The sequence below is a fragment of the Tenrec ecaudatus genome, chromosome 6, assembly GCF_050624435.1.
Source record: "Tenrec ecaudatus isolate mTenEca1 chromosome 6, mTenEca1.hap1, whole genome shotgun sequence".
Taxonomy (NCBI): domain Eukaryota; kingdom Metazoa; phylum Chordata; class Mammalia; order Afrosoricida; family Tenrecidae; genus Tenrec; species Tenrec ecaudatus.
This window is the reverse complement of record NC_134535.1, coordinates 79,425,653-79,436,719: the sequence shown is the minus strand read 5'-3', so window position 1 is coordinate 79,436,719 and position 11,067 is coordinate 79,425,653. Positions and strand designations below refer to the sequence as shown.

The 11,067-nt window shown below is 48.0% G+C and overlaps 1 protein-coding gene across 4 annotated transcripts in view; it reads right to left on the bottom strand.

Moving 5' to 3' along the window:
- Positions 1–895: 895 nt before the first annotated feature.
- Positions 896–11,067, bottom strand: part of CBX5 (chromobox 5) — a 37,675-nt gene continuing 27,503 nt past the window's right edge. For all 4 annotated transcript variants that reach the window (XM_075551546.1, XM_075551550.1, XM_075551549.1 and 1 more), the window contains exons 4-5: positions 10,340–10,440; positions 896–8,673 (exon numbers count right to left, since the gene is read on the bottom strand). In XM_075551546.1, the coding sequence (XP_075407661.1) occupies positions 8,523–8,673; positions 10,340–10,440 (252 nt within the window). In that variant the 3' untranslated portion in view covers positions 896–8,522. The remainder of the gene's footprint in view (positions 8,674–10,339; positions 10,441–11,067) is intronic.

Below are 11,067 nucleotides of genomic sequence, written 5' to 3'. Positions count from 1 at the left end.
TGGGCCAAATGGCTCTCCTGTCCCATGTTTATGGGGTCATGGACCATTAAGCCAGCCAACCTACAGATGTCTTCATGGACTTTACGAGATCAGAGGCGCTCCTATAACTCAGCAGCAAGAAGGGACACAGAGGGAAGAACTGCACATAGGAGATGCTGCAAAGCGAGGGGTCTGTGTGCAGCAGCTGTGTTCTTTCTGGGATGCCTCCAACACACTTCCTTCTCACGCTGCTGTGGCACTCTCTGCTCTTCATGATTCAGGGCTGCATTGGGCACGTTAACAAACTCACGACTTTCTTCACAAGAGGGATCCTTCTTTACAAGAGTAGCAGGTGGGTTTGAACCTCTGACCTCGCAGCCCAACACACTCCCATGCATGGGATTTAAACGACGAAATAAAGTCTGGACTGGCCATGTGCTTCCTTCCCTCTCATCCAGCTTCCAACTGCTCCCCCCCTCCACATTCCTGCTCCGTACCCCCAAAAATGATGTTCTCAGAGAAGTTTCTTTGACGTTTGTGAAGCAGATCGGAAACGCAGAACCAAGCTGTATTTACATACACACATTGGAACTGTCGAACCGGATTTATATTGTTGACATGACTCCCCCTCCAAATGGTAAAAACCAGGTGTAAGTGTAGCCTCTTACCAGGGGGCCACTGGGCCCCTAAAGGCTAGTGCTGGCTTTCTTCAGAGTCCAGAGTGGAGCAGAGCACGAAACCCAGGCAGGCCTGTCATCAAAACTGGTTCTCGGCCAAGGAGTGTGAGAGGAGACACGGTCCTTCTTACTCCTTGAGTCTTGCGCCACCCTGTGGCTATTTGCAGCAATAAGAGGCTATGGTCCCAAATTCGAGAAGGGGTGTGAGACGCGTATCTTCAAACTACCACTCCCGATCCATATTTGAAAAGCAACCATTTATTAGAACCAATACAAGAGTATGAAAAGAGGGCAAAGAGGCAGGTGAAGGAGGGGGAGAGAATGAAGTTTGCATTGGATGTCAGTTGTGGAAATACATAAATGCCTACTTTTAAACATTTACATTTAAAAAGTGAACATATATATATATCACTTATCCTTTTTTAAAAAAAAATCAAAAGCAGACACGTTTGGCTGAAATAAAACCAAGAGACACAACCTAAGCTTCCCCCACGAATCAAAGGTCCACAGAGAATCTGTTTTCCCATTTAGAAATGCGACTACAAAGGATGATTTGCCCCTCGGGATGAGAGTGAGCGGAAGCGCAGCCTCGTGGGCCTCGCTCGAGCCCCTCCTGCGGGAAGTGGCAGGGCTGTGCCCTCCCTTCTGTCCAGAACAGCCAGTGCGGGAGTGCAATCCACAAACGAGAGAACCGGAATGTGACAGCAGCAAAGGACCAACCAGGGCCTTGTGCTTTTTCCACGGGTTATAAATCCAGGGCCAAAGATAAGAAAGAGCCCTACGGCGAAGAGGAGCTGGACTGCCTCTGAACTGCGATCCAGAGAGCAAGGCTCTTGAGCCCACACCTGGACAAGAGAAACTGTCCAAAGCTTCTGAAACCAGAGGGAACAACGGTCAGGTTCAGACTGTGGGCATCAAGATGGCAGATGCTGAATACAATGGACTGGGGATATCAATGCCCAAAGCAGTGTGCTAACCTTTATTTCTAGAGAGAAAGAAAAATTTAAAAAACCACCCAACTTTCAGGCGGCTCTTTTTGGAGGATGTGTGTGTTCGGTGGCTGTGTTCACAAAAAGTAGCTGGTTCCCTGTGAGGCGGTGGCGGCTCCATACAGACACCACAGAGAGGGGTGCAGGACCCCAGCTCTCCTGCCATGAGCTCACGGAGCGACTGCAATGATGCAGAACAAAACCAGTGGGAACGGCTCTCCTCCTGAGGTCGCCTGTGTCTGCTTGAAGCCAGAGTGGAACCTCAATGCCCAACCTGCAGAGGAGAAACCAGCAGTAGCATCTGTCCCACATTTCCCTCACCCAGTGCTCTGGGGTCTGAACTGGCCTCTCTCTGTGGATGGGATGCATGACATGGAAACACGAGTGCCTCCCTGCCCCCAAAACTTCCCAAGTCAGCCTGGGCTATGAAGACTCCAACATTCGTGAAAACACTGTCAACGTATGAACTAGCAGCTTTGATGAGGGGTGGGGGCAGAGAACTTGCCGAGATCACCAAGCGGGTGGAGATGAACTCAGTGAAGCTTGAAGCCTATGTGAGAGGCTCAGACGGCGGCTCAAGGCCTCCTCCGTTGAGGACCCTGAAGTACTTTGTCAGCTTTGATGTGCAACGCCTCACAACACCCCTGTGAGGTAGGTCAGTATTATTCCCCCATTTGACAGATGGGGACTGAGGCATTCAAAGGAGCGACTTGCCCAAGGTCAGTCATTAAGAATCAGTTGAGGAGGTTGGCAGACCCGATCAGCATCCGCGCAATTCTCGTTCCACTTCCTCAGAGGGCCCCGGAGGGCAGAAGGAATCGAGTTGGTCGGTGCATCTCACTCTGTGAACTCAATCCACACACAAATATTAACCGAGGGCTTACTACCCAACCAGCACAAAGAGAAAAGCCTTGGAGAAACAAAATGCTTCTGAAAGCCTATGTTAAAGCGTGAAAAAAGAACATTACACTTTAAGCACCAAGAACATTATCTGGTCACAGGAACTATGATGTGAATTCTTTTGCAAAGAAGTATTTTACCTTCACTCCGAATGGGACCTCCCCTTCACCTCCACGTGGCACATACTAGATGTTCCTTGAACCCTGTGCTAAGGGGCGAAGGACTAAGTCACTCCGAGGAAAGGTTCTGTACTGAGTAACTCAAATTCTACATGTAAAACGAAGCAAGACCCCCTCAAGCTGGAGTCAAAAAAGAACCATGGCCTGGGCGGCGTGCGGGGAGAGCGGGGTGGGGGGGCGGGGGGGGGAGAGCAGTGGCCGCTGCCGCCGCCAACACCCTTCGGCTGCTGCTTATCCTTCCCCACGACACCCTTCCGGCAGCACTGCGCCCGTTCTGCCTCGACTCCAGACTCAAGAGTGCCAGTATCTCAGTCAGCTGAAAATTAAGGATACAAACGGCGACCTCTGCTTCCTGCTGAGGGGGGGCATCAAGCTCTCGCTACAATCAGACTTGTCATCAGCTTTCCCCTGACAGAGATGTTCTTTTTTAAACAAAAGAAACAGTAACTTGAGTCTCCCTTGGTAGGAATCATTTTGCCCTTATCCTAAAACCATGGTGGGAGGGGAACTCAACCCACACCCAGACCTGGTTTAGAATCAAATCCTAACTGTCAAATACGGACTTGAGCTTTGTGACAAGAGTCTCTTTATGAGTCTTAACAAGCAAGAAACTCCTCCTGTCCCCATGTCCTCACGGTAGCCAGTGCTGCAGGAGCCTACACGCAACAGAAGCTCAGCAATGCATCCACACACACACAATAGCCTCACCCAGGATACTCCAGCCCAGCAAGACCCACATAGCCCAAGACCCCAATAGACATGTTCTTTGCTCATTACACGGAACAAGCCCAGGTGGTAAGAAAGTTCAAGACGGATGGTTGACATGACAATGACAATTCAGGTGCAGTCTGTTTGGAGTAGGCAAATCCTTAAAAAGTGTGATTAAATAGGCCACTTGGGCTGAATCAATGCTTAGGTCACGCCCGCCAATCCCAGGGGACATCACACAAAAAGAGAGAATGACAAGATAAAAAGTTCATTGGATTCAATTTGGCCTAATTTCTTGATAATAGTTTCCTATTAGATTTTCCGATTAATACTGACGGCTCTTACCTAGGCTGTGATAATTAGGTTTTGATCTATTGTGACATTAATGATCACAATCGGTTGACTTTGAAATTCTCTTAATTAATGGCTCTTCCCTTGTAGGCTGCCTCCAGAGCAGACTCCTTCTGATGATCATCTCCGCCCTCGCCACCTTGTTTTAACCCCTTCTTGGACCGACCTTCTCCCCACACACCTGCATTCCTGATGACCGAGGAGCAAGGTGAGATGGTGCTGGGTAGGAGGAGGATCCACACAAGAGAACGTGCTGTCACAGGGGGGAACATGCCCTCTTAGCAGCCCCTCAAGTCAAGCATGATGTTAACATGACAAAGACACAAGTTGGAGCAACTCTAAACAGACAAGATGAGGTAGATTAGAATTCAATAAACTCAGCACAAAGAGAAACTAGAATTGTTTTGCCTTTTTTTATGAAGCCGTCTGAAGAGCCTTGACACTTTGCAGAAGAATTCATCTAAGGATTCTGATTTCCAGACGTAGCACACTCTGCATTCAGCAGAGAGGCTTTCTGTGGTCACCCGGGTCAGCGTCACGGACTTTCCTCTTAGGACATCCGACTTACACACTGACCAGAAAAAAACCTTCAGATTTAAGTTAAGGGATGTGCCTAAATGATCCTTTTAATCAATTTTGCCATCGAAAAGTATGTCCCTGTTTTAGGCTTAAAAACAGTGTTAGTTTCTTCAAAAACAGACGAGAAGTCGAATAAAAAGCAACTACTACAGAACCCACAATAATACATTCCACTGGATCTGCATAATGAATACTCTCCACAAGCATTAACCGTATCATTAGCTACTCGGGCAAAGCCTCTAAGACGAGGGCAGCAATCAGAAGTGCTGCTCGAACCCCCTGACCCACCCCACCCGCCCGCTTGTTCTTGTATCAGCAATAAGAGCATTTCAAACTAGCCCTTTATCTTAATTTCCTGGAATAAACCCTTGCTCTGGTCTGACTAGCTAGTTCATCTAGTCACAAGTCTTACTTCCCACCAATGAACCAGTTAACAAGCCTCTCCTAGTGGCACCAGGCAGTTGGCTCTGCTCTCGTATCGGCAAGGCGGGCCCATGGATAGCACCCAGTATACTCCACTACTCTCAGTCCGCTCATCCCCAACTAGCAAACAGTTCTTGGGAAAGGGAGGGGGTGATGTCTTTTTAAACTTTGGCACTCCACCGGAGCCAAAATATACTTGATGGAAGAAATGAACGCTGATATAAACTAATATGGACACACCTTGGCCAGTTCCATGCAGATCTTCCACTATAGGGGGTAGAGGTACAGAATGTGCCTAAGTGAAAACGGGGGGTTGGGTATTAAGGCTGGGTGGTCTCCGGAAGTGGAAGACACTGGGGCTGAACCCTCCTTTTGTTTGCATTGCCACAGGCATGCCTGCAGGCCAGATTATAAATCAGCACTCTAATTTCTCCTCCAACAGATCCAAACCAAAAGGATGAGGGCATAATTGTGAACTTTCCTTTCGAGCCAATTCCAGGAAAACATGGTCTCCATTTGCAATCTCGTCATCTGATCCCTCCTCGAGTCCTGCCATGGCAAAGTGGTATTGCAGGCACCTTCCAACCCTACCAGGCAGAGAGGGGCAGCCACTCCCTCCTCAGGCCAACACCAGGTCCCGCTGGCCCCTTCAGGTACTTAGGGGAGGGAGCTAGGTCAAACCAACAAAACCAACAGACGGTAAGCCCCCCCCACCTTTTTACCCGAGGTCCTACCACTCGGCTTGAGTCGAAGAAGAGCGGCTCCCACACAGCACGAAAAGCAGCAAGCTGTCTGCCCAAGCGATGCAAGAGGGCCAGACGGTGGAGCCGGCTGTGAGTGTGGGTTAAAAGAACACCAGAGCCCAATGCTCCCTACAGCAAGACAAAACCCAGACCACCACCTGAAGGGGTAAAAATGATCTGCTTCTCCACAGGTTTAAAAGAGACCCTTCATCCACGGTGACTTTCTCTTAACACTAGGGACACCTGTCTAGTCCAGGCATCAGAACCGCGGCTAACCTGACCTTGACAGACTCTGCTTGGCAAAGCTTGGCTACAAGCCGTGGCGAGGAAGATCATTAAATACTGACCACTGGGGGGCATGCAGCACGAGAGAGACAGCTTGGAGAGAAGACTATTAGGAAAAATGCACTTGAAGCACTCAGACCTAGGCTTAAGGGCGCTGAGCCTATCCTCCCTCCTTTTTTAAAACAGGTTTTTGTTCAAGGATGTCATTCATTCCCCTAGGGCCAGGGGGAGGGGGCCTCCCCCACAGGAACAAATGCCAGAGGCGCAGGCCAACATCCGTGTGCTGAGCGCTGCCATCAGCAGTGGCCTCTGGCTCGCTGCATCCCTATAGGGCCAGTTGGGAGAAGACAGGGAGAGAATCAAAGTTGTTTGGAGACACAGTACAAGACCATGATTCAGTAAACTGAGGACAGGGTTAGAGCGGTGGGTGATGAGTACGTGATACCACAGCATGATTCTGCTAAAGAAAATCAGGTTCTTAAGAACCCTGTTATTACCCAGAGCCATGGCAGTCCACATGCCCCAGACTTCCCTGGACGGATCTCAGAACCCAATATTGCTTTGTGCTAGGGTTGGGCGTGAAAAATATGGTCATTGCAGCCTATAAGCCACTGCCACCGGGAGGTACACAACGCCTCCTCGGATAGACGGCCATGTTTTCTAACTGCAAACCAAGTAACTCACATCACCTCCTCAGAGCTCGCCTCCTCTTTTTCTCACCTGCCCTAATTGATACCCTGGTGACGTATTTGCTGAGCCTGCTTCCCACCTTTCTTTAAAGATACCTTATCAGCTCAAGCACTAACATCAGTCAATTATCCAGCACTTGGATTAGGCTTGAGTCCTTTCAAGAAAAAAAGGAAGAGCAAACTCCCCTACCTCCCTGAGGTATGGGCTATGAGCTCTCACACAATCAAATCACCATGCAAAAGGACTTGCTGAGATGAGCAGGCACACCCAAAGCCCCATGGGTCCAGTCTGTCACGTCCCCACAGCAACAGCCGTCTCATCTGTGCAGTGGCGTTTCCGACAATTCATACAAGCACACGCAATTCAACCAGCAGCTAACAGATGCTACGAAGGGGATTACGACCTGCATGTTATGTGGCTCATCGGTGGACTGCAGTAATCCATCCAAGCCCTCATTACTCTGAATAATCCAGAAATGGTTCAGCACTCCTGGCCAGACAGCTACGCTTTAAAAATCAAATGCAACAACAAAAACAGCGTAGAGGTTGGTGCACTCTATAGAGTTAAGGCTTTCGTAAGCACTCATTCCTATTTCCTCAGCCTTGGGGCTGGGACATGGATGCTTAAAACCCCACGACATCTGTACTTCTAGTTCTGCTTCGCTAGCCCTCTTCACCTACACGAAAGGTACAGCAAAGGAGGCCGTTTCTTGGTGGAGGAGGGCAACACAAGTAGAAGGGTCAGCTCAGAAAATAACTTCATTACAGTGGCAAGAGAATTTTAAAAAGGAAGTATTTTGTTGGGAAGGGAAAGAAGATTCACGTCCCGAGGTGGTTGCCTTCCATGGAGACACATTGGAAATAAAGAGGGAGGTACAACCGACACTGAGCGTGAAGAAAGGGAAGACCATTTACACCTGGGGACTCTGGGTAACACATACAGGAGTCAATGAAGCAGGAAACCTACGAGGACAAACACTGAGCATTGAAAACTGATACTGTGTGGTCACGGGCTCCTCCCCCGAGAAATCCCCACCAATCATAATGGCACAAGGGGGAAACTCAGGTCCACTGAGGACTACGAGTCCAGTTTAAAGCCTCTTTGGTAAAAGGAATGCTGTGGGCGGCCACAAAAGTTGGCAGGGTTAGAGGGTGCCTAGCACCTTGGCACCAACAAGCACCAGGCAGTCACTCCAACATACATATTCTCCAAAAAAACGAGGGCTGGAAGGAAAGCACCCATCTACACACCATGCGACACTAAAGACGAGGACATCTGACTCCTACCCCAGCTTTCCTGTGGACCACAGCTACCTCCGTTAGTCATCTGGCCATCTCATGGCAGACTGACGTCACCTTTGCAGAAGCAGAATCACGGGAAACACGGCCCCGAATCCAGGGACTGAAGAGCGCCTCAGCAAACTCTACTGCACATTTCCAGTCCTCCAATGGGCAGTAAGTCTGGGAGGTTAAGGGAGACTGAAGAGAGGGCAGCCCAGAAGACCATGTCAAGAACCCTGTATTCTCCCGGGTAGGGTTGAAGGAGACTTGGAAAGCCCCAAAAGGTAGGCAGTTGCTTTTGGCTTTTTAAAAAGATGGGCAGCATCCTTTCCATCCCACCACCTCTACACAAAGGCCAGCCAGTCATGAATGTGTTCAAGATCCAAAGCAAGAAACCGAAACTCATCATCCTTGTAACAAAATCCCCCTATCTAAAAAGTGGCCAATTCTAAGGTGATTTAAAAAGTTAAAACGTATCTTGAGGTCACAGGAGAGCAGAAGGAAGACTGGGAATTACACACAGTATGTAAATGCCTGGTCTTCACAGAGACTCTTATCATGAAACAGACTATCAGTGATGTTACAAGAGAACCAATACCAACATTTCTCCTGCGGAGCACAGTGATAAGCACGTTTTTTATGGATGTGTTTAGGATAAGAGGGGACGGGGAGAAGGGAGGAGGCAGGGAGGTGAGTGTATTATATACAAAGAGAAATGTCAGAGACCACCCCCGTTCCTTTAGCTCCTTGCTGTTTCTTTCTCTTTGTTTTCCGCATCCTCGGGGTACGCATGCCACGTCAGTCTCTCTTCATAAAACGCTATCACAATCTGTGGGCACTTCACATTAGCTTCTTTGGCAAGAACCAGGTCAGCTTCATCTGTGTCTTTCCTGGAGAGAAAGAGGACAGAGGTTCAGGTTCATCCCACTGCATGGCGTTAGCTTACGTTTCAGTTCAAGGTGAAAAGGCCCCTTAGCATGTCAACCTTGTCAAGGAGAAATTTAAGAAAAAGATGCAAATTATTCACTGCTATCATTTGATGGCGACATGGGACAGGAGCAGGAAGCTTCAGTTAGGTGTGAGAAAACAAAGCATGGTCCGCTCAGTCAAAGAACCTGCATTCAGTCCGCGTCCCTTTTCCTCTGGTGAGCATGTACGTGCGCACACGATCCAACCCACTACTCCTGTAGAAGCTGACTAATCTACCTGGGGAATCATCTAGGTCAGGGGTTGGCAAACCACCTCAAGCCACGTGTGGCTCTTTTGGTATGTACATGTGACTCTGACAAAAAAGCTGGAAATAAAATAAAGCTACCCTACTTTCATTTATAATATTACTTTAAGTGCTCCATATTTGTAAAAGTCTAGGTATGGCTCTTGAATAGTTCTTAAAGTGTTCTGAAGGAAGTTTGCCGGCCCGAGCTAGGTGAGGAGGTCCAACCTTCGGCACCTGTGGGCTTTTAGACCCTGGCGCTAGCTCTTTTCAGAACCGTCGACTGAGAGTCAGGAAAAACGTAAAAGCTGGTCATTAAGGTGTAGAAACTACCTGGCAAATTTAAGAGGATTCACATGAACTTCAGACTCCACCAACATTTCCTTAAACTATGTTTCAAAATTAAAAGTTAATTGAAATTCTGAACTGCAGACCAACGAGAACTCCTCCTTTTCTAGAGAGAGACAGATTTAACTCACCACTCATGAGTGCGGAGAGGAAGGAACAAACGCACCAGCAGCCCAGAGCAGCGACGCAAAGGAAGGTTGTGGTGACGAAGCTGGTCACTCAGGGAGCAGAAGCCCCAGAGCCATGGATGGCTAACTTACGCAGGCAAACAAGGCTCCACAGCGCCTCGCTCCTGACGGCACAGTGGTCTTGACCAGAGCAGCATCTCAATCAGAAAATGTCACCTTCGGAGGGCGCTGGTTTTCAAGCAACGAGCGCTTCCTTAGTGGCACTGCAGCCCAGGCCCTCTTACAGAGCAGACTTAATCAGAAGCCCAGAGCACCTGGGAACCAGAGGCAGCAAGGGACCCACCATACCTCATTCTGTCTTTAAAAACCAAAGCGAGGGGAGGAGTACACTTTCCTCCAAGAGCAATTCATGCTGCCGGGTGAAGTAACTTGTGCTCTGGCCAGTATTAGCTGTAACGCTTTTTATTGAGATTATGTTTCTCTTTCAAACATTACTCAGTGGTCGTGGCCTTATGGCAACAGCAGAAAAAGGCTTACCCATTCCTGTCCCATGGCCACAAGCTCATGGTCTGACTGTAAATGATTCAGAACGCTGGAAACAAACGGTTAGGTCATGTGTATATCTTTCCTACCTCAGTTCTAACTTTGCCTGGTAAGTAGGCTCCTAACATATAATTTGGTTTAGTACTTCAAATCCATTCCGAATCATAATTCCCATTTAAAATTGGTGGCTGGTATTGACTAAAGATCCTTATATACTGACATTTTTAGTTTAGGAATATTCCATTTTGCCACCCATTCTTCCATACAAATTCAAGTCCCTGGCAAAGAAACACTGCTGTGAAGTAAGGCCCCAGAATCTCTCACCATTTCATTAGGAACATTAAGTCGCCGCAGGAATCTGTTGCCCCAATGATCTTCTCTGGCTCCAGTCCTCTCTCAAAGCCCCGGGCGATGTCATTGCTCTGCTATAAATAGAAGATGGGGAAATGTTACAGCTTGGTGGAAACACACACAGAATAAAAATCCTCCCGCTCCTCAGTTCAACAAAGCACAACCTAACTGAATGCCACCTGACACCATTTTTGTCACCAATTCAGAAAAACACAAGTACAACAGCGGGCAGCTACTATGTGATGCCAAGAGATATTTCTTCAAAACATGGCTGCTCTTCCAAGTATTCCTTCAAAAAATTAGGTGCAAGCCCTAACGCTTTCTCGTATTGATATTGCGTCATCATCCAAAACTTTCTGTAATCTCAGCTTGAATTGTCTCCAAATTTTAGGCTGACCCAGCAGTTTTAGCATCCAAGATAGCAAGTCCACACCGCTGCAACCCTTTGTTATCTTATAACGTTCAAATATGTCACTTCTTATCTTAGACTTCCAGTTTACCTTGCCACTCACTGATCAATATTTTTAATTCATCTTGTCACAGTCATTGGTACTTATGCAAGATCAAAGGTTCACATGATTCCGAGTAAACAGTACAAAACAGCACATTCTGAATAGTAGATACACCAACTCCTAGGCACTGCACTTGGTTGAAAAAAAATCTGGCTTGTGTTTATCTTCTCCTGAAGTGGATGGCCTCTT